Genomic DNA, 23,555 nt, shown 5'->3' with positions numbered 1-23,555 from the left:
TAAAATATTCTGTAGTACTTTCAGAATGATAGGGAATTTGTCCTTTATTATAACTTCCTTTTAAGAGAATAAACTTGTAGACAGATTAGATCACCTGGATATTGATAGTTAAACCTATCTAGTTTCTGGTTTTTTGAAAAAAAAGTCTTGCTCCTCATTCTCTGTATCTTTTGATATCCTAGGTTCCTAAGCCAGTAGACTACTCTTCACAACTGTGGTAAGTCTCTGTCTTGTCTTACAAGAATCTCTGAGAGAAGCAGTCACAGAAAACAACTGTGTTTACCACAATTTAAATTATATTGGTGTAACCTTTCTAGGCTTCAGAAGAAGACATTGTGTAATGGTTTGGGAAAACAATACCATGTGTTGCCTAAAAGCATTTCTGATATAATAAAGTGCTTAATGATTTTAATGGTTTGTTTACAAGTCTGTGGCTGTACAGCCTTAGTCCCAGAGGTCTGGAATAGAACAATAAAAGATGATTACAATATGAAGCATGGAAGTATATCTTACATGTTGAGTGAATAAAGGAAGGAATAGTGTTAAATACATCTTGTATCATGAATAATTCTGCATTTCCTCAAAAATCCCCTCCAACACTGAAGCTGTAGAGATATAAGTGGCACCTGGGGATACGCTTTAGGGGGGTTCTGTGGTGGTGCAGGGTTGATGGTTGGACTAGACGAATCTTGAAGGTCTCTTCCAACCTTGATGACTCTGTGGAAAAGATGATGTATCAAAACTGCAGCCACTGCGGCCCTGGGGTTTATGAAGTGTGTGAACTCTTTCCCACAACTCAGAAAAGACATGGTGATCCTGAGAGAGCAGAGTAAGCATCACTTGTGTTCTTTCACTGGTTTTATGCTTTGTCACTTATACGTTAGTTCGGACTTCCTCTGAACTTGCCAAAAGTGAAATTAATATCACATCTAAACAAACACTGATTTTTCATAACAAGTCAAGTAAAATGTTTATTTTTTTAAATTGGTCTTTTGAATTAATTTCTAACATTTGGTCTATTTATGATTTTGTTAGATAAAAGCATATTACTGGCATTAGTCTTTATCTTTATGGATTTTAAAAAAAGAACTATTTTTTTACTTAAAGCTGCTTTCTAATTGGTCATGATGTATTGGTGTGAAATTTTACATAGTGGTGGTGACAGCCTTTGTGAAATGGCAAGATAAGCATAATTTCCCTGGAAGCTAGGTCACTTCCCCCAATTAACAGTTTAACCTCTGTTTTTGCAAATGAGTGTCTGCTGACAGCCTCTCACGATGCCTTGGAAACCACAAGGCAAAGCAAGGGCACAAATCCTCTTCTGCAGCCAGGCTGCAGAATCAGTGATTTGTCTTAGCTTTCAACACTTAGAATCAACTTTTGAAAATTTGGATGATTTTGGCTGATTTATTTTTTTTTCCTCTGGATGTTGGGTATACCCTTTGCACTTTAGTCTTTAGAGGTTATGCATAATTATGAAACCAAATAAAATATTGTCTTGTGGAAGTACCAAATTTTCATATAGGTCTTTTGTTGACCTGATCTACCTCTGGTGGCTGATTCTCTGTTCTGTTGTGATAAATCTCCCTAGAACTCAGGGAGGTTCAAAGGTTCTGGACCACTGATGTGTTGTTTCACTTGCAGAAAATGATCCAGATAAACCAGTTGGTTTTATGAACTTTTCAAGCTGGTAGTCCTACAGTTAACGTTTGGGCTCGAGCACTTTCCTTGGCAGATATGGGATTCCACATGCATACAAGCACTTTTCTAGTTAAGAATCCCACAACCCCCAACTGTGGAATTTTTTCATGTTTTACTCTTCATTCAGAAATCTGGCAGTGGCATCCAGTTGCAATGGATGTATTTTTGGTCCCCATGATATGTAGAATATTTTCACTCTCTATTGCATATTTAATAGACCTTTGGAGGTTTGAAAAAAATCATGGGTGATTTTTATTTTCCTTGTTACAGGTTTGCAGGAGCAATGGAACGATTGCAAGCAGAAAGTGAACTAATTAACAGAGTAAATAGCACTTACCTGGTGCGGCACAGGACCAAAGAGTCAGGAGAATATGCAATTAGTATTAAGTAAGTGGAATAAGAACTCCTCAAGAAAGTTTTCCTGTTCTCATTTTTGTCTAGATAGTATTTGAAATAAATACAGAAAATAAGTTGGTGTTTCCTTTATGTCATTATATGCAGCCTTTAAGAGAGTCAATATAGGAAAACTGAAGTTGCCATCAAAAAATACCCAGGATTTATAGTAGGAAAGAAGCAATGGTTTTAAAATGCTGGTGTACAAATTTGGGCTACAGAAATAATGGTGGAGTATGTTGGAGAAGAGTAAGCATTGTTTGCAGTACAGTGTGATCTGTTTCATTGACCTGTGAGAACTCAAAGCCCTTTGCATCTCACACTGTTCACTAAAATGTGGGTTTATACATTTTGTGGGTGCACATTTTTGTTTGTTTTCATGTTGTTTATCAATATGAATACAAAAGCAGGAAGTACATGGGAATTCCCAATTAGAATAAGTAATTAGCTGTGACTTTTTTTTCTGATTACAGATTATTCTTTAACTGTACTTTAATAAATATGTTTGGTTGATTAGATGTCAACTTTGTTTTGGCACAGATATACATTTTGTCTTAAGAATTTATGTGTGTGGTGTTCTAGGGGGCATGCCCTCAGGTAATTATTGATTGTGTCTGATTAAAAACACATTTATATTCATAAGTTATTCATTGCCCACAGGTACAATAACGAAGTGAAACACATCAAGATTTTAACAAGAGATGGTTTTTTCCACATTGCAGAAAATAGAAAATTTAAAAATTTAATGGTAAGCATTGATTAGCTTTTTAACAGTGTGAGATTTTGTTTCTAGCTGTTTCTGTTGGAGAGAGCTACTTTGGTTTGTGAAATTCCAGAGAACTCTGAGAGTGAAAGGTTTGAATTGTGTCCACTCCTACTAATAGGATATTTTTTTATATTTATGGTTTTAGCTCTAAGTGATAGTTTTATGTGCTTAAAACGACATATTTATTGTTAGGACTGGACTGTGTCCCTTGTAGTGAAGTGGAAGAGAGGAGGAATTTGAATCCCATGCATCAGCCCACTGTGGAGTTAGGCTGAATCTGGAAAGGAGAATCTGATGTCTTCAGAAATCTTGGTTTTTAGGAATCAATTGGATGAAAATTTATGCAGCAGCCTTCCTGCATGCATACTCAAGTATGTGAAAATGCTAAATAAAAATGAAGGATAATACAAAACAAGGGCAGGGAGAAGCTTTAAGGAAGCCTTAGAAATTATTACAGTTTAACCACTGATACTCTGTAAAACTAGAGCATCCTAAAAGATGGGGAGAGATTAAATGCTAATCTGTAAGTGCTCACTAGAACAAGAAGAACATACATTTCTTGATGAAGAATGCACCAAGCTGTTTTTGCACTCGTATCATTTCACACTTACAAGCCAGTGAATTGTTTAGTTTTAGGGCTGGGAACCCAGAGATCTTTCAGTGTTTAGCAGCAGAAATCATGGTGTTCAGAAATCATGTCCACATACACGAGGAGGCAGCTGCTTAGTCTGTGAAGGCTACAAATGATTTGTTGGGAACTGATCTTGGCAAAACACAGCAGCTGGAGTCCCACACACCGGTGCAGGTTCCAAAGCAAAGCAAGAATATAAATACAGGACAAAGTTGGATGAAAAATGAGCAAAAAGAATATGCCCTGCATCACAAAATTAAGAGGACTGTAGAAATTTCTAGTGTAAGGACGTCACTGCTACCAACTTAGCCTTGCTAACATTCAAGTAGGAAAGAATTATTTTATAATACAGAGTTAGGGTATTATAAATTCTGTCCTTGAGAGTTAAATACACAAATGGTAGTGTTGTGTTTGTACGTGCTGTGGAACAACTGCTTTGTTCTGTGTAGGTGCAAGAGAAAAAGTAACAGTGTCTGAAAGAAAAGAGGAGCAAAAGTAGTCAGAGTAGAAGTGGGAGCAGAAGAGAGACAAAGGCAGCATCCATGGAAACGTTGAGTAGTGATCTGCAGTGACACAGCGTTTTGTACTGCTTTGGAGGGACAAAAAGTAGAGGAGCTCTCGTGTCCACTTTTCATAGTACATTTGAAAAACTTTCACCAGAGTGATAAAAATGTGCTGAGTGTGTAAAGCAGGGTGCAGTGAAAGGTCAGATTGGCTGCTGCTGTGAGTCAGGTAATGTGACAGGCTCCTGAGGAGCCCCGTCCCTGCTGGCACCGACTGCTTCCCTTTCTCATCTGTTTGTAAGCTGCTGCTGTGATTTGTGCAATTCACGTTTTAGAGGCCAGTCGTCAGTCAACTGTTTTCATGGAAGAATGGAATTAAAACCTAAGCTTTAAAAGTAACTCAATCTGTGACATGAAATGATTTTTTCTTTTTCCTTAGTTTAAAGCCATTTTACTTATTTTGTCAACAAACCTCTCTCCATTTGGAATTCTAATTACTTTTATCAAACACAATTCTTACAGACTTATAGTGTGCAAAAAGATAACAAAAGTTTCATACTAATTATTTTCCATTTATCCAGATATCCTACTTTGGATGCTACTTACTTACAAATCACACACAATATTGCCTTGGTAATTGGAATGTCTGGGTATTCAGTGATGATATAGGGGTAAATTTAGTTGCTGACATTCTAGTAGTTTGTATGATATGGTGATATCAAACAGCAAAGCCTAAAGAGTTCTTACTAAGACTGACGTAGGCTATTATAGGCTAAACATTTGTGTAGCTTTTTGTGGTGCTGTTTTGTTTTGGTGGGGTGTGTGTATTTTTTTTTCTCCCCTAGCAGGAAATGATTAAACACAGTATAGTCTCCTAATTTTGACCCAAGCTTGGCTTGTTCAACTCTGATTTTGGAAATCTAAATGTAACGGAGTGCAATGGAGTGAAGGGTTTACAGTAAATTCATTGCTTTGTGCTTGCATTTCTGAAGAGTGAAATCCCACATTGGAATGGATCAATTGAAGTACATTTGCTTTGAATTGTCCTCTCACTTTTAATCTTATTTTAGCTCTGTGTACAAACTGTGTGATATTGACATTTCTAGGGCTAATTCAAATGTAACAGACAGTGGCAAGGGTTGAAGATTGCAAAGGAATAGCATGACCTGTCAGAATTTTGATGGCTGTTGCCTTCTTTACAGTAGAAATTCAAGTAACTTGTCTTCTTGGTTACATAAACTATTACAGCTATTCTTTTATATTTACATATATGAATTTTTGCATGTATATATGTATAATATTCCTGTGTGTAGCTATGAATGCTTATATAGATACACACAAAGAGATGATGAAATCTTTGGGTTGGGTACAAGGAGAATGTGAAATGCTGGATTTTTCAGTCAGTGTGCACCGTCTGACACCCTCCAAACCTGCCCTACCTTGGAAGTTGTACATGGTCTGTGTATCTGCACATTTAGTTGCTGTTAACTTACAAGCCCTGTTTATTTCAGATCTGTGTACTTACAAATTTGCAGATAAACATCATTCATCATTACAGAAGACATTTGAGAAAGCAGAGGCATTTACTGCTCCATCCTTAGCAAGCAGCTGACCTTGCCTTCTGCCTGACTCCAGAAAAGCAAAGACATCCTCAGCCTGACTTAAAGGAGCAGATGTTGACTCTGACAAAAAGATTTTACTTAGCTGAATTTTAGGGTGTCTTGGTTTGCTTTGTTTAAATTTTTTAAGTGGCAATATGAAATCTGTCAGTTTTTAGGGTACTTCATATTTTAAAAATCAGTAAGTTCTATGTGATGTATTATAAAATAAGGTTACTTGCATAGTAAAACTGTCATTGGCTGTACAGCAGAATGCTGATCAGGATGTGATTTCAGTTTCCAATGAAAATGTTTTTCCTTTCTGAAAGGAACTCGTAGAATACTACAAGCACCACTCTCTCAAAGAAGGTTTTCGAAGTTTGGATACTACTCTGCAATTTCCATACAAGGAATCTGAAAACTCAGTGGGACAGAGGAGTAACAGAACAGGTGGCAATGGTGAGGATTATAAATTTTTGTATATTAATTTCTGCTATATATGTATATTTATATATATAAAGGACAAGGTACTTGGAGCTTCTTCATCTTCCCTTTTTGACATAGAACCAATTACTATGGCAATGCTTTTAGCTAGGATTTGCTGAAGCTAAGCAGATTCAGATCTGCCAGGAGATTTATAAACATGTCTAGCAAGCTTGTCTTGCTGCCAAACTTAAACTCTCCCCGATATTCAAAAAGTCTATTAGACATGCTGGTGAGAGATTAAACTGCGTCTTGCCTAGTTTCTTAGGAAATTTGCATACATGCAGCTACAAGTGTTAATATCTGTGACAATTTCTAATCCTTAAAAAGGGATTTAAATAAATCAGTCTTGTAGCATAGCCCTGTGAAGTAGCATCTCAGTAATACCAAATAATTGTGTAAAAAAATTAGATTTGCTATATCATAATTATTTTTATGCATTTTTTTAACATTGAATGTTTATTAGAGTTCTCTTACTAAGCTTCTAAAAGTTAATGATCTACTGTGCAATGTAAATAGCAGTTAAAAAGTTGTGAAGTTTAGAAATAAACTGACAAGGCTTGCAATGCAGATGCTGTCCTTTATTTAAGCTATTACAATTTAAGTGGAAGTTAGCATGGTTTTTAGGACATGGACAGGTTCAATTTTAATGAGAAAACCCACCACATGGCTGGCCTCTGAAAAATATATGTTTCTGTCAAAAAGTAAATATTTGCTGTTCTGCAGTCATTGGCTGCATCTTTGTACTGGAACAGATAATAAGAGGAAAATAAAAATTAATGGGGGTTTTAATGAAGAGTGCTGTAGAAGCCCAAAAAGTCCAGTCTAGTCTTTGTGATGATGGTGGTGGCTCTGTTACTTTCATTTGCTGTGTTTGTGAGCTTTTGTTTAGTTGCTTGCCTCTGTTCCATAAAATTTCTCTAACTTTGGAGGCTTTCTTCCTCTCCTAATTAAAGAGAAGATAATTTAGGACAAATGATTGTAAGAAACCAGTGTGTCTCTGGGTGTTTAATTTACTGTCTCTACCTCCCAATTCCTGAGCGTTCCATCTCTGTTGTCCTTCCCAGATCTGTCAGTTGTGTCCTCTCTGTGCTGTTCATGTCCATTCCTGTGAATTTCTGTCCTTTCCTCTCCCTTTAGCTCGTGGTCTCCCTGTGCTTCTCTCCTCCTCTTGCCATCTCCTGTGCTTTCCTCATCCCCTGCCTCTGCACGGCCCTGGGGCTTTAATTGTTGAGAGGACATGTCCTGCTTGCTTTACTTTGCATTTGACTATGAGCAGAACCAGATGGTTTTTTTTTTCCTTAGGCCAGTTAGAATGTATCTGTGCTGTCCACAGCCTTCTTACTCTGCAAGAGCTCAATCATTTCCTGCTTCACAGGATACAAGATTGATGGTACATCCTCATTAACTTCAGTGATCATACGAAAGAAAACATCTTCTTTTACAGGATCTTTTAGGAAGTATGTAGGAGAGCAAGAGAAATGACTGAGGGGTGCTCTTATTTTAGTTACCTTATTTTCAAGTTACCTAAATCATGAAGCCAAGTCCTACTTGAGTGATATTTGTCGGTTAACTAGGAGTAAGTATATTTAGTAATTATGCCATGCTACTTGTGCTTAATGCATTAACTGCCTACAATGCTTAATTCATTAACTGTGTAAAGGTACCTGTCAGTAAAGTAAAACAAATCAAGTATCATCCCAACCCTTAGGGAATCAAAAGAATCCATCTTTCTGCTTAGAAGCCAGCACCAACACCCTATCATCAAAACAGATCAGTTATCTATAGAAATCTAGCAGGAGTTCCTTGCCCACACAGGTTTACATGTCCAGAGTTTGACACATAACACCAAACCTCCAGCTATGCCAGAGAGAAAAATCAGGATGAAGTCTGCTCAGTTAGGGACCAGCCACCCCCCATATAGCACCTAGCCTGGGTGTGCTGCTGTTCCACCCTGCCATTGTGCTTCTGGAGGAGCAAAGGCAGGTGTTTTTCTCTAAGGATGTGCTCTGCTTTTGAGTCAAGTGGCCCTTTTGGTTTGTGTGGCACGATTGCCCACAGAGCTGTCACCTGGGGTTGCTGTCTCTGTTATACAGGAGTCCCTCATGCACCCCAGACAGTCCATTCAGTGTTAGGTGGGGAAAGCATCATCATTGTGAAGGATCAGAAGGGAGTTTCCAGAGTGCAGGAGGTCCTGGAGCATGGTTTTCTTGTCCTGTGAGACACTAACCTAAAATGCTGTTGGTTTGTGTTGTGGGATTTTTTTTTTTATTTCTAAACCCAAGGCTTATGGATATTAAAACACAGTATCAGTCCTGTTTATTTTATTTGTGCTTGTAGTTTCCTTGTCACAAATGTATCTATTGTCATCCAGGTAAGATGCACAAAACTGTACCATTACCTCCACCATGGATTCTTGCATAAAATCATTCTAGTCATCATTCCTGCAAGTACCATTTTGAAGGAAAATTATTGTGTTTCATGTGTAGTGAGAAGAACAAATTCAGAGAAGTAGCTGTAAGTGATAAATATAACCCTGCTACTTTTTGAAGGAAAATTCTTGTTCAGTAATTACAGATATTATTAGCTATAATTTAGAGGCTACATTATTATTTATCCAGTTGAGATGGATGTACCTTTCTAAATCACAGCTTGGAGCAAAGTTCCCAACTTTATTAGACATGCACACTATATATCTTTATTGCCTCTTCAAAAGAGGGACAAAATGTGAAAACAGGTCAATAAACTGTAGTTTCACTTGAAGCAATTCCAGTTAATTTCATCTCATTTTTGCATTTAAAAGTACATTGCCTCTAGTTTGTTGACAACAGAGCAGGAGCACCTGTGGCTTTCACCCCGGGAAGCTGCTGTAGGGGCTTAGGATGATGTGCTGGTTCTGCCTAGGCCAAGCTTAGGCTTTTTTTGCTTGCTTAAGGGTTTTTTTGGAAGCTGGGGAAACTGCAAATGTGAGCAGGACTGTTTGGGTCTTAGAGGATGTAGTTTAGCTGGAATTCCTATTGATGTTAATGATTAGAGGGCAGAATGCAAACTTTTTCCCCATGCCATGATATGGAGTTGACTCTAGGTCAGCTTAGACTATATCCTAACTAAGGGCATGTGACTAATGTTGCTGGGGTCAAGAGGATTTATGTATGCATGAGTTCTTGCTTTTGTAATTGTAAGAAGTGGGGCACACAAAGAATTAAAAAAACTTTTGTTAAATCTGAAAATATTTGCAAGGAGGCTGCAGTTACAATTTACTTCTCTGAAACCCTAAATGGGTGACTTCTTCCTACTTTACTCTTTGAAAAATGCAATTGTTCAAAATTAAATCATAGATCCAAATTTTCTAGTTATTACAGTCAATTTCCTTGCAGACATCCTTAGTAGGGAACCTTAGTTTCCTTATTATCAATGAATTATATAGTTAAAAAACTATTATTTAAATCTTATGCCAATATTTCAATGTTCTTTTGCTTTTCTCTTTTTCTCTTTTTTTTCCTCTAAGCCCCTTCTTTGTTCTGTGGGTTTTCTTTTGTCACTCCTCCAGACTACAGCTTTGTTCCCCCTTCCTCCACTCCTTTCTGGTCAGGTACTGCTTTATTGCTTTTATATTTCTTCTAAATTTGCTTCTGTTGTTTCTGTGTGCAGCAAGTGAGGGAAGGGACGAATCTAATACTTCAGCTCTTCTCTGGCTCCAAAAACTGCGTTATTACTTGTCATTCTTGGAGTGTAACAAAAATCAAACTCTTAAACTCTTGATTTACTACTGCTTATTGCAATAAGCAGTTTGAATAGGTGTTGCAAAGCTCAATAGTTGCAGCAGATTCCATCAGTGACCACTTGACTGTTAATTTGCTATGCAGTTGACATTTATGAGCTCTATATTTTAATGTATTTCAAATGCACAAACATGGAAATCTCACTGCTTGTTGGTAAATAATGTATTCGTCCCATCCCTGCAGCAAACCATTCTGCAGTAGCATCTTAGAATACAGTAGGTTTTTTTTTCATAGAGAATGCTTTCTTTAAATTCTGCATTAACATTGTTAATTAATTTTGCCCATCTGCTTTCTAAATATTGTTTTGTTTATTTCCATTTAACCATCTCTGGCTTTAATAGATGCAATCATTTCACACTAAGAGGCTGCATAAAAATGCTAAAAGTGGCACCATTGGTAGCCTCAGTCAGTGCATCAGTTTGGGTGTGACTCGCTCTGCTCTCTAAGATCTGGTCTGCAGAGAGGTGAACTGCACCCCTGGACAATTTAAGAAGAATTTTGCCAGTAGAAAGGTGAATGCCTTTGAGGAGCAGCTGGAAGCAGCTGCTGATGGGGAATGCAGCATTTGCTCACCTTACACCTTTGTGCACAGGGGGGAGGACCCTGCCTGGGTTGTGCAGGGCAGGACTGGGCTGGCCTTTGCCACTAGGGAAGGGAGGTGTCCAGCATGCACAAATGCAGATGGAGTCACAAGATCTCAGTGTTTTACACCTGCCCCACAGAAGGGGTCCAAATCATTTAGTGCTCTGAGAAGGATCCTTGGGGCTTTCCACAGGTTCCTGAGGGGAAAAGGACATAGGTGGCAGCTCAGCAGTAGGATGGTTACTGCACGTACTTGTGCTGGGAGCATCTCTGATGACCCCTCTCGATTCACCCCATGGTGATGGAGGGATTTCAATCTCCAGACCACACTTGGATGTTTTGCCCCTCAGTTGTTTCTTCCATTTCTGTGCCCTTACATATAGATATTTTTGGGGCAGATACTTCCTTTCAGTATTCACAACAATGACTGAGAATCCAAGGTGCCCTTCCAGTTGACACATGCTTTTATAAGGGGACACATCTGCAGAAAAGATGGGTAGAAATCCATTGTGGATTTTGCCCTGTGGTCACAAAGCTCAGCTGGACTCCCTGAACACTCACCTGATTTGAAACAACATGAAGGGGTTCAGTTTTAGCTCTTTGCTCAAGGTAGATACTGTGAACTTCTGTCCTTTTGGACAGGGATAGGAGAGGACATCCTGCATTCAACTGCCCAGTACTTGACTGTAAATTCCATTCTTACTGTAACTGGTATCTGTTCCACAAGAACAAAATTGTGAACAAAATTGTGGCCTATGGTGATGGAACAGCAATGAAGACTCAGTTACTTTAACCCTATCACACATTCCCTTATATTCCCATATGTGGTTTAAACAAATTATAATTTTTGATATTCCTTTTTTATATTAAAAACTGCTGTATCAGAAAATTCATTACTAGCTATAATGATAGGTATCAATTCAACATCTGGCATATCACAATATGCCAGTTTAAGCATTTTGTTACAAAATATTAAAGGAAAATATTGACCTGCAGTGCTTAATTGAGCTTATCTGCCCCTTCTATTCTGAGTGCATTGCTTCATATGTTTGTAGTAAACCTTCTTTTTAAAAATAGCCCAATAATTTGCCTACATTAAAAGACCAAATACTTATTTCATGATATTACAAGTATTTGTTTCAAAAACATCTTCAGAGGGGGCTTAGTTCTGCTGATGTGGAAGCTGGTAACACAGGAGAAGGTTAAGATGAGCACTACTGAAGGTGCTGCCTGTGCCTGGATGACAGCACAGAGGTTGGGTGAAACAGTAAATGTACAAGTAAATGTACACAGCTTCAAGGAGCATGGAGCCCAATACACAGGAGCAACCCTCAGGGCAGTGGCTGCACATTTATGAGGAGGCCAGAGCACAGGGAGAGAGAAACAACTGCTCACAGGTTTAATAATACTACATTGACCTTCATGGAATTCAAGCATGTGAGCTAGACCAGCCTGCTGTGATCACAGGGAGTCTCTGTTGTTTGCACCCCAGATGCATCATCAGTGGCTCAAACTAGTATTAAAATTCATTTGCACCACATCTATTTCAGTGCTAATGTCCAACATACTCCACTGTAAATCAAAGCTGATTATAGTTCCTGTAGTCATCATCTTCTGTTTGCAGAAGGAAAGGCTGGTTAAGTAAAAGCGTATTTTTCTCATTCACACATGTGCTTTTTATTCACCTCCTTTGGATTTCTCCCTCTATTTCCAGTAAGTTCTCTGAGTATCTCCCTTCTATTACACAAAGTTAATTTATTGCTGCTTTCTCAACAGCTTATTTTCTTTTTTAACACTTTCTCTTCCCCCCTCCCCTTTAATTTCTCCTTCATATTCATCCACCTGTTGGGCTCTTTCTGTCCATCGATCTCTGCTGTTAATCCCATTCTCTCTCTGCGTTCTTCCTGCAGAATTCCTGTAGGATCTGCATTCTTCCTCTTTCACTCAGTGTTCCTTCTCTCCCCCATTCTCCCCCATCTGTACAGGTGTGCTTTCCGTGTGTTGTCTTCCCTCAAGTTTTATTTATCCTGGGACAGCACTAATTGGAAATTCAGGGCTGATAGTCTGTACTCAAGTTATTTTTGTGGCTGTGTCAGCAGAGAGATATGGTTAATATTTTTTCCAAAATTAGCACTGTCATTTTCTTGTATTCCATCACTCATCTGGCTTCCTTTTATATATTTCCTATCATGAGCTTCACTTTTATTTGAAAATATGGATCTTGGATCCTAAATTAATCTAAATTCTGCTACTTTCTGCCTCAAGACTTTTGAAGATATATGGTTTTGATTTCTCTTGCTTCTTTCTCCTTTTCCTCTCTCTTTGTGACTTGAAAAAGAGTTAAAAGTCCTCCTTTCCCCCAGATGTGCTCCTCTTTCTTTTCTCTCCTAATTTTCCTTGCTATTTTCCATCTTTATTATTCCTCTATGCATTTCTTCCTTTATTAATTTTCTTCCCCATTTTCCGAAATTTGTTCATCTTTGCTCCCTGTATTTTTTCCTTGCCCCCTTCTCTTCTTGCTGGAATCTGAAGTGATACCCTGCTCCCCAGAATGCCTCCTTGCACCCTGCAATGCGTCTCCAGACCTGCCAGGGATTTTGCTGCACACCTGTGAATGGTTCCTCACCCTCCAGTCAATAACTGCTCTTTTTTTTCTTTCTCTAAAACAATTACTGCCCATGGTGTGCTCTTTCCCTGTAAAATTGATTACTGCAATGCTGATAAGGTATAGGACATTACATTCATGTCAGGGTCTAAACAAGCACCATCTGCATCTGGCTGGCTAAGAGGGGAAAAAAAGCATGCTTGAGCTTTGATGTGCTTAATATATCACCTAGATTTTTGCAACATCAATATAAGCAATAAGTTGAGAGGCTGATTCTCTGTTATATGGCATCTTTTACATAATTTATCAAGTGTCTGGTAAGCCTACTCTACCTACATAAGCAGTCAGGTGTGTTGAACTAAACTCTAGTGATGTGATATAAACTAGGGCATTTATCTGTTGTCAAAACTGTTTTCTAGGCATTCTATTTCTGTGATATATCTAATAATATTTTAAATGTAGTATTCCTTGTAAAATATTTGTATTTTCTCTAAGCTGAAAGTATTTGAACATATAATGATTTTCAGATATTTAATACTATTATGTATCTATCATCCAGTGGAGTCAGAAAACTTAAACACAAGTAGAACTGAAACTGTTTAGGTTTCTCAGCTCATTTGCCATGTTCTTGATTTAAATTAAAGGCAACTAGACATGAATTCTTAGTATTACATTGTTGAGGACATTGCTAAACTAGAATCTTAAAGGCATTTCCTAATGAAGATTGGACATTTCTAAGAAATGTGAAAGGGTTCTGAGGACAGAGATGATTCTGTGTACATTATATCAAGTCATCCATCGTGATCATATGAATTCTGAAATCTTTTCAAAGGAAGCTTGCCTGTTCTCCTGAACTCCTCTTACAGTGATTTACATAGGGAAACAGTGGCATTAATGGGAAAAAAAGCTGAAAAATGCCTTGGCCGAATAATCCAACTACAAAATGCCATGGAGTAGTAGATGTTCTTTCCAAAATGCTCAAGTCAGAGGTCTTTTATCTCTTAGGCCATGTCTCCACTCTCCTCTTACTACCCTTACACTGGAGTCATTGAGGATTTCTTTTGCAAGTTTGGACATTCTACATTAGAATTGGAAACATAATTTCCTATAAAACTATTTGGATAAAAGGAGTTGGTTTTTGAAGTGAGGCTTTGTGGAGCTTTGCTTTTTAAAAATTCTTAACATCTTTTTATTGTGTAAAATGTGTGGGCTTTACATTGGCAAAATTCTTCTATATTGATGTACCTTAAAACTTTAAAGTGTTAATTTCACTGAACCTTAATTTTCTTGAAAAAAATTCATTGGTGATTTACAGAATAAACTCCTGAGAAGAATAGATTTACATCAGTCAATATTAATGCAGATTGTGACAAATGATCCGTGGAAATTTCCTGTAGAAAGTCTGTACCTTTTTGCTCGTGCTGATGTTTGCTTCCAGTTTTAAGAGCTTTAATATTTAACTTGGGAGTTGTTTTTTGAAAGAACAGCACCTTATTCTGGTTGTTTTGCTTCATTAGAGGTCTAAAGTTAAATCAACTGTAAATGCTAATAATTCTTTTGGAAAGAACTTAGTGACCTGTAAAATATGTTGATGCATATAACTAGCAGCAAGTTTTATTATGTAGCACAAGAATAAAATAATTGCAAACGTGTTTAGCAATCTCATTGTGGGGAATATTTTATTTATGGCTCATGTAGTTTAATATTTCTTCTAAAAACAAAGAGGACTATTCAAAAAAAATCACAAAAAATCCCTTCAACTTTTTACACCATTCACCTATATTTAAATCTTCTTGATCTTCGTAGTGCAAATGTTTCACATAAAATGAATGCCAGTGTATGTTGCTGTGGAACCCCTGTTTTATATTTTGCAGTAGTTCTGTTTACAGTAGTTTGGTAGCCTTTATTTACCCAACCCAAATAATGTCACCATCTGCTTCCTTCCAGTGCTGAGCCCCAAGGTGATCGGCATTGCCATAGCCAGGTATGACTTCTGTGCTCGAGACATGCGAGAGCTCTCCCTGCTCAAAGGGGACGTTGTCAAAATTTATACCAAGATGAGTGCCAATGGCTGGTGGAGAGGTGAAGTAAATGGAAGGGTAAGACTTTTTTCTTTCTTTTCCTGTGTTTCTTTCTGCCTTCACTGACAGTGATTTTGTTAAAAAAAAAAAAAAAAAAAAAAAGTGTTCCTACATTGTGTACATTGTGTATTTAAATTCACAATATGTTCTCATCTTTGTTTCATAGGAGCTAGGCAGAGCTCTTGCCAGGTAGCTTTCCCAGCATCTAAATTATTGGTTATTTAATGTGACCTGCCAGGCTGAATACTTGGGCAAGGTTATATGGTTGGAAAATAACCAGGATTAATAGCACTGCTGCAGTTGACCTTTCTTGAACTGTTTTGCGCACAGATATTTGGGGTCAGGTTCCTGGTGCTGTGAAACTCTTTAGCACTCTGCCACAGAATGATTTCCCACATCTTTCTGCCAGACTCCAATGCAATGGAATCAGCCACCTTTTTATAGAAGGCTGCTTCTTTGATCTCTGAATGTGGCCCAGATGAAGTGACATATTTAGCAGGGATTTTTATGAACTCACTTTACACCCTGCTCTGAGACTTGGAAGTGAAGTTTCAGTTTTGACCTATAAAGGGTTTACTGTTTCAGTCTTGGTTTACTGCCTCATAATGCAGATTAGTCAGAAGCATTCGAGACTGCTGTTTCCATGTCTAAAGTGCTGGGATGCAGGGTCAAGGAATGTGAGGTGGAAGAATGTAAATTGTCTGGAAGCTGGCAATGGTAGTTGCAAGTGCAGTTGAAGTGAATGTCCAGACTTACTGCTTTATGCAATATGGAGAACTTTTTTATTGTGTACATTAGCTTGGTTATGTTAAATGGTTAAAGCTTATTAAATAGCCAATTAGACCAGAAGAAATAGAGAAGCAGAAGAAATAGCCATCATGCTATATACATTCTGCATGTGAAGAAAGCTGAACAACTCATTGCAATGCAGCTGCCCACATTCTAAAGGATGCCCTGTTACATGCTGGCATTCCTTGGTAACTCTCATAAACTCACCTCTGGAGATATTTTGGCGAGGTAGTCTAAAAGTTTCTGCAGCCACCCCTTCTAGTCATTGTCTAGGTTGGCACATCATTAATTTCAGAATGTAGATATCTTCATAACTTCTGAAATGTTGGACGTTAGACTCTGCTGTCTAATTGTGCCATGTGTAATACCTGTTGTGGTGGCAGTGGAATTTAACTCCATGTGAAGCAATCCAATCAGTCAGTGTTTCCTTTGTAACAGGATTGCCTGGACTTGACTGGAGCCCGTTACAAGTTTAACTCCCCATTTGAAAAATAGTAGCATCCTGCCTTTAGTACTTCCACTCTTGGCATTTTTCTGAACTTCTAGACTTCCAATGTGGGCAAATGTGGTTTAGATTTTTGGGGGGAGGAAGTGACACAGAGGGTGTTGGTCTCCAAATTGTCATATCTGCAAGTTAGTATTTTCTTAAGGGACTGTGTCAGGTCAGTCAAGTTTGTCTTTATAATCTTATTCATATATTTCCTGAACAGATCCATCCTTGCTGTGTCTAGTTCAGCCATTAAAAAACCACCGTGTGCATCTCATGTATTATTTTGTTCTGCTTTTCCCCTTTTAGGTGGGCTGGTTTCCATCAACCTATGTTGAAGAAGACGAATGAATTAAAAACTATCCTCTGCTGATCAGCAGTTTCAGGGACTGTAAAAATTTATATCTTCAACGTGTTATTGGTCTTGTTAAGTATTTAAACAGCAACATTTTTGCCTGTCTGAATCTTCCAGTCTTAATGTTGGGATTTATACAGAAGTTTGGGCTGACAGGTTATTACCTTACCCAGAGCTGTGCAAGAAACAAGCTGCCAGTTTGCCATCACTGGGGATCAGTACAAAGTCCAACCATCACCTTTCCAGAAGATCTCTGGAAAACAAAATTCTTTGTTCCTTTTCATTTCACCCTGTACTACACCATGAGTACTAGCAATGGCTGAATATTCAATGTTTCTCTTCTAGCTGACGTCTGTGATGGTACAAAGAGATGAAGGCTTATTATTCCTTATCATTGCATGCAGAAAACAGATTTCAATCATTCCAGTGGGCATAAAGTCAGTAGGATTGTCTTGAGACATCAAACTACTTTATTTATCAACTTAGAAACCATTTCACACTCACAAAAACATTCAGAAGGAAATATGTAGTAAATATGAGTAGCATCCATGCATATGTGATTACTTAACTGGCTACTTTGAGGTCCTGCCTAAATCTTCTACCAGTCTGTTTAAAGACATTCTAAAAGGTGATATTGCTTTAAAAATCCTTCACAAAGTGGAATTGTGTGATCCTTTTACTTCATCTCAAGCCTTTTTATGTGAGGTTTTTTTGTTTAAGCATCTGACAATAAAAGTGCAACTGGTGGATAGTCATGACAATATGAGCTGAAAGTTTTCGGCAGTAACATTAAATAAATATTGCAGACCTATTCTGAAGGAGAAAATAGTAATGCAAGGTGATGTCATTTCTCAAGAACAAAAGTGTTTATCTTAACCTCTTGATTGATTTGGATGAACTTTGATTTCAACTCAGTACTGTCTTTTCCTAGTTAGATAGGAGCTTCTGTCACCTTTTGTGAATGCAAATGGAGCATGCAGACTTTCTGCCCTTTTCTTTCTTGTTGCCTGGGATGTTAATGGCAGCTCAATGAGGGAGTTGTCTTGTTGCAGTGCTCTCAACATCCCCAAATGTGTCTAGGTTAGTCAGCATGGAAGATCTTGTAAAGTGGTGTCCACTGCTTGGTGAGGCAGTGTTTAATGTAATTATGAAGAGGCAGAAATGTAGTTATAAGCCAAAAGAAATGTGGGTGATGTCTTCAGATGTGCAGTTTTAAATATTGAAGTAATGTCACACCTGGCTTGAAAACTTTAAAGAAAATCAAGCTCTTAAATGAAGTTAATTCAGTCTGTCCCACATCCTCTCTTTTGCTTTTGCTTTTTCTGTTTCTGCTGGCATTTTGCAATTAGTGTACACTGACAGTGCACGATTTAACACTGCAGTGTTTTCCCAGTCTACAAGCAACATGATCTCCACCATTTGTCCACAGAGCAGAATCTGCTAGTACATATTTGGGTTTCTTTTTGGCTGCCCCCAGGATTCTTTGCTTTTTTCTGGCCTTTCCTGGCCATCAAGAAGAATCAAGCACAACAAAGAGAATACACAAAATCCCCTTCATCCCTGAAACTCTTACCCATCTGCTACCCCTGGCAGGCAGTACTGTGTGACCAGGGGAAAGAGAAGAGCATCTCGTTAGAAATTTGACTTGAGAGATTCAGCCTTGTAGATGAAATTCTGCCAATGCTCTAAGTTTTCAAGGATTTACCTCAAATTATGTAAACTGTGATTGTGTTGAGTACATTACTTGATGGAATAATTGAGAGCATTTGTAAATATGTACATGATGCATAAAGATTTTGTAAATGATGTGTACAGCAGTATAGGCTAGAGTAAGCAGTCTTTGATCATGTTTTGCCATGCAGTTTGATTGTCTATTGTGAACTTAATCCTATATTCCTTAAGTAGGCAAAGATGATTTTTCCCACTTTTGCCTGCCTAAGGGGTAGAGGAATAGGCTCTAGGTGTGTGAAGTGTTTAGTGCTTTACTGTCATATAGTTCTGAGAAGAGGCAGTTAAATTCAGTATGAGTTGAAAATTATATCAGCCATTTTCAACAGCCCGGGTTTAGAATAATTTTGAGTATTCTCTCCATCCTAAAAATGTTGTAAAGCTTTTAAGCAATTCCTGAGTCCAGTAGTCATCCTTTGAGAAGAATGAAAGCCATAGGTAAACTTTACTTTTGTGGCATAAATCTACAAATCATTGTCTGTGTTTAATGCCCTGTATTGATTGAGTTAATGCTGCATCTTAAACTATATTTTGAGTACCAAAGACTTCCTAAATATTCTGGAGCATCTCTTTCATGTGCTGCTTTTGCCTGTATGGAGTTGTTTTTTGTTATGCAATAATGGAGTTACAGTACTTTTAATTTGTACTATTTTGTAAATATGTTAAATATAATAAACTGGTTAATTTTTTTTGTTTAATGATGTGCCAAAATGTGTAGTTTGCTACTGTGAAGGTTGTGCTTCATTTGTCTCACCACCTTCTCATTGTGAGAAGTTGATAATGGTTTGTTTTGGTCTCCAACATTTAAATAATCCTTATTCACCTGTAAAACTGAGCTGTCAACGTAAGTGGGATAGTATAGCTTTCCTTGAGGACTTTTTATTGTCAGGATAATATGCCTTGTGCCACACCCAGGAAGGTGCTGAGGCTTTTTAAATTTATTATTATATTTTTAGCTATAGAGAATCAGTCATGTGCTATTGATTTTTGTCTGTCAAAGATGATACTTGTAGTTTTTCTATTTGAAAAGAAGTTGTGCCTAAAAAGTTTAATGTGTATCTTTTCACAGCAAATCTTTTCCACCTTCTCCTTTCTTCCTCTCTCATGTGAATTAACATATAAATTCAGGCTGAATTGAGCTTAAGTCTGAAAATACAGTCTGTCTGATTTCATGGGCTACTTGATAGCCTTTGTGTGATGTAGCCCATTCATGTATTTTTTACAATGTAACATTCATTATTAATGTGTTTATAAAAATATTTCTGGACAGGTGAATTAATTCAGTGGGGACAGTGGTGATTCAGTTGCAGTGTGGATTTTTTTGTGTCCCTTTCATTTTTCAGTAACAGATTTTCTTGCGGAACTGCCCTTCTAAGAGATAATTATTAAACCTAATGAGGCATTTACACATCTCTGCAGATGTAAGGCATAATTTTCCTGTCACCCGTGAACATATCACATAAAGAAGAGTCACACCTAATGTGGGATGCAAAAATGTGTCCCAATTAAATGCTCTTGTTAACAGTATCACACTCGGTCACAGACATTCTCCTTCCCCTTGTATGTGAGAAGAGATGTGTCCTCTGATGGGTGAGAAATTGAGAAAGCACTGTAATTAGGGCATAACAACCACTTGTGGCTGTGTTCTCAATAGTTTTTTTCCATTGTAAGGCTTGGAAGCTTGGAAATCTCAGCTTGAAAAAAATCTGTCTTGACAATGAAAATTATGCCAACCAGGATTCCTTTCCCCTTTGCCTCACAGGCAAGTTTGAGATGCTCTGTGAAGAAGAAGAAAAGGACAATTCTTGAGGTTTTAGCCTTTTATAAAAGGTGAGACAGAGGTACATCTAGAAAGAGGTGGTGCTTGTTTATACAAAATACCCAGCCTCAGACCCAGGTTTTGTTCTGCTGAGTTTGATGTTCAGTTCAAAAATACTTGTTTCTATTGTTTTCTCCTTGCTGGAAACTGGGCTGCTGTTACATTACTGTGTTGTCTGACATTCAAGTTGTTCTCTTCAGAGCACCGCTTATTTCATTTGGGTGACAAAGGAAGCACTCCCTCTTCCCCATCTTACTGCTGAGCATGGTATTATATGACAGAGTATTTCTTGGGTTAGTGTGGTGTTCTCTGTGTCCTCCAAGCTCCTGTTCACTGGGCTCATGGCACAGAGCTGGAGAAAGCCTGGGTGCAGCGCTGTCCGCCCAGAGCTGCACCCTGCGTGTGCTGCCAGCAGTGCTTGTGCTGCAGATGTGCAGCTGGAGGCTGGGAGAGCTGGGTGGTGGCAGTCAGCACCCTCTGGGGCACATCCCGGGCAGGCAGGGAGGGAGCTGCCAGGCAGGGATGCTCTGTGTGTGTCTGTGTGCGTGTGTGTGTCTGTGTGTGTGTGTCTGTGTGTGTGTGTCTGTGTGTGTGTGTCTGTGTGTGTGTGTCTGTGTGTGTGTGTCTGTGTGTGTGTGTGTGTCTGTGTGCGTGTGTGTCTGTGTGCGTGTGTGTCTGTGTGCGTGTGTGTCTGTGTGCGTGTGTGTCTGTGTGTCTGTGTGTGTGTCTGTGTGTGTGTCTGTGTGTGTGTCTGTGTGTGTGTCTGTGTGTGTCTGTGTGTGTCTGTGTGTGTGTCTGTGTGTGTGTCTGTGTGTGTGTCTGTGTGTGTGTCTGTGTGTGTGTCTGCGTGTGTGTCTGCGTGTGTGTCTGCGTGTGTGTGTGTCTGTGTGTGTGTGTCTGTGTGTGTGTGTCTGTGTGTGTGTGTGTCTGTGTGTGTCTGCGTGTGTGTGTCTGTGCGTGTGTGTGTCTGTGCGTGTGTGTCTGTGCGTGTGTGTGTCTGTGCGTGTGTGCGTGTGTGTGTGTGTGTGTGTGTCTGTGTGTGTGTGTGTCTGTGTGTGTCTGTGTGTGTGTGTCTGTGTGTGTCTGTGTGTGTCTGTCTGTGTGTCTGTCTGTGTGTCTGTCTGTGTGTCTGTCTGTGTGTCTGTCTCTGTGTCTGTCTGTGTGTCTGTCTCTGTGTGCGTGTCTGTGTGCGTGTCTGTGTGCGTGTCTGTGTGCGTGTCTGTCTGCGTGTCTGTCTGCGTGTCTGTCTGTCTGTGCGTGTGTCTGTGCGTGTGTCTGTGTCTGTGCGTGTGTCTGTGTGTGCGTGTGTCTGTGCGTGTGTCTGTGCGTGTGTCTGTGTCTGTGCGTGTGTCTGTGCGTGTGTCTGTGCGTGTGTCTGTGCGTGTGTCTGTGCGTGTGTCTGTGCGTGTGTCTGTGCGTCTGTCTGTGCGTCTGTCTGTGTGTCTGTGTGTGTCTGTCTGTGTGTCTGTCTGTGTGTCTGTGTGTGTCTGTCTGTGTGTGTCTGTCTGTGTGTGTCTGTGTGTGTGTCTGTGTGTGTCTGTGTCTGTGTGTGTCTGTCTGTGTGTCTGTCTGTGTGTGTCTGTCTGTGTGTGTCTGTCTGTGTGTGTCTGTCTGTGTGTGTCTGTCTGTGTGTGTGTCTGTGTGTGTCTGTCTGTGTGTGTCTGTGTGTGTGTGTCTGTGTGTGTGTGTCTGTGTGTGTCTGTGTCTGTGTGTGTCTGTCTGTGTGTGTCTGTCTGTGTGTGTGTCTGTGTGTGTGTCTGTGTGTGTCTGTGTCTGTGTGTGTCTGTGTCTGTGTGTGTCTGTCTGTGTGTGTCTGTCTGTGTGTGTCTGTCTGTGTGTGTCTGTGTGTGTGTCTGTGTGTGTCTGTCTGTGTGTGTCTGTCTGTGTGTGTGTCTGTGTGTGTGTCTGTGTGTGTGTGTGTCTGTGTGTGTGTGTCTGTGTGTGTCTGTGTGTGTCTGTGTGTGTCTGTGTGTGTCTGTGTGTGTCTGTGTGTGTGTCTGTGTGTGTGTGTGTCTGTGTGTGTCTGTCTGTGTGTCTATCTGTCTGTGTGTCTGTCTGTGTGTGTGTGTCTGTCTGTGTGTGCTCGTCCCTGTCCCAAGCTGCCGTAAGAAGCAGGAGCCAGGCTGTGAAACACGCGGTGGAATTTTGGCTCTTTCCTGCCTGTCCACTCTATGGAGGAGGGGGAGTTTTGAGTAATTAAGCTTCCTAAAGCTGCGAGATGAGATGTTAATCATACCCACTTTCTCACAAAATGCTGAAATGTATGATGCATATATAATCAGCAAAAAGAAATGTAGAAAGGATTAGGCTTCAGAAATTGACTGTGGAAGGGTGATTCATTGCATTATCTTAGCAACTTCCTTTTGAAGAACAAAGAGCCGTTTGTTTTTATAGCAAATGAAATTTGGGATTCTAATTTAGTTTTATAATTCCTGATCTGCTGTAGTGTATTCTGCCCATTCATTATGAGGATCTCTGCTGCTTACATGACTGTGAAGTCAGATTTTATTTAATAGGCCCCCTGGAATATTTAAGTTATTGGTGATTTTCTCTGGGTTCCAATTTTCTACCTGATAAATCTGCTTTTTGGAAAATATTATATATGTTCATCATATAATGTTGCAATGTGACCTTAAGTAAACTTACGGGTACAAAAAGTGGCAGGTACAGAGGTGGCTGTTTACTAAGGGGCATCAGGTTTGTTTGGTTCTTTCAGAACTGTTTTTTTTTTATATTGATAGTTTAATATGTGGCTTTGTGAAGAACAGAAATAAAGACCAGAAAATAAGAAGTAAAAAGTTGATACCACACCATATGTGTTAGAAACAACCTGGTATGCGGTAACTTTTCTAAATGATTGCTCAAGATATTATATGTCTCTTGATAGCACTGGATTGGAAACAGAAATTCTCTTATGTCACTGTGTGGGAAAACATTTGTTAATGTGGTCCTAATCAAGGACCCTTGCACTTGGTCCCAGCCATAGCAGATAACTCTCTAAATCTGTTTTCAATTAGTTGTCTTTTTTTCTCAAAGCAACTGAAAGGTCTCCTCAAAGAGATGCAGTATTATTTCTAGGATTATAATTCTTACTTGTGCATAAGGCTAATGAAAATAAGTATAATTGAAGAAACCTTTTCTCTGGTAGTTTTACAGTTAATGTCCATATGGCCTGTAGCTATTAAAAATGTGGAATGTGCCAGGAGACCCCCACCCTATCCAGTTACCTGGGTATGTACAAAGATCTTTTCT

At 39.0% G+C, this 23,555-nt stretch overlaps 1 protein-coding gene across 2 annotated transcripts in view; it reads left to right on the top strand.

Annotated features, from left to right (window-relative positions):
* VAV3 (vav guanine nucleotide exchange factor 3) overlaps positions 1–19,182 on the top strand; it is a 144,280-nt gene extending 125,098 nt beyond the window's left edge. Inside the window, exons 22-28 of one of the 2 annotated variants that reach the window (XM_063407648.1) lie at positions 183–217; positions 1,972–2,088; positions 2,755–2,842; positions 5,922–6,051; positions 9,584–9,667; positions 14,992–15,143; positions 16,711–19,182. In XM_063407648.1, the coding sequence (XP_063263718.1) occupies positions 183–217; positions 1,972–2,088; positions 2,755–2,842; positions 5,922–6,051; positions 9,584–9,667; positions 14,992–15,143; positions 16,711–16,752 (648 nt within the window). In that variant the 3' untranslated portion in view covers positions 16,753–19,182. The remainder of the gene's footprint in view (positions 1–182; positions 218–1,971; positions 2,089–2,754; positions 2,843–5,921; positions 6,052–9,583; positions 9,668–14,991; positions 15,144–16,710) is intronic. The other variant, XM_063407647.1, reaches the window with a different exon arrangement.
* Positions 19,183–23,555: the final 4,373 nt, after the last annotated feature.

Source organism: Prinia subflava, chromosome 10 (genome assembly GCF_021018805.1).
Source record: "Prinia subflava isolate CZ2003 ecotype Zambia chromosome 10, Cam_Psub_1.2, whole genome shotgun sequence".
NCBI classification, from domain to species: Eukaryota; Metazoa; Chordata; class Aves; order Passeriformes; family Cisticolidae; genus Prinia; species Prinia subflava.
Note: the sequence above shows the minus strand (reverse complement) of the source record. Positions and strands in the feature narration are given on the sequence as shown.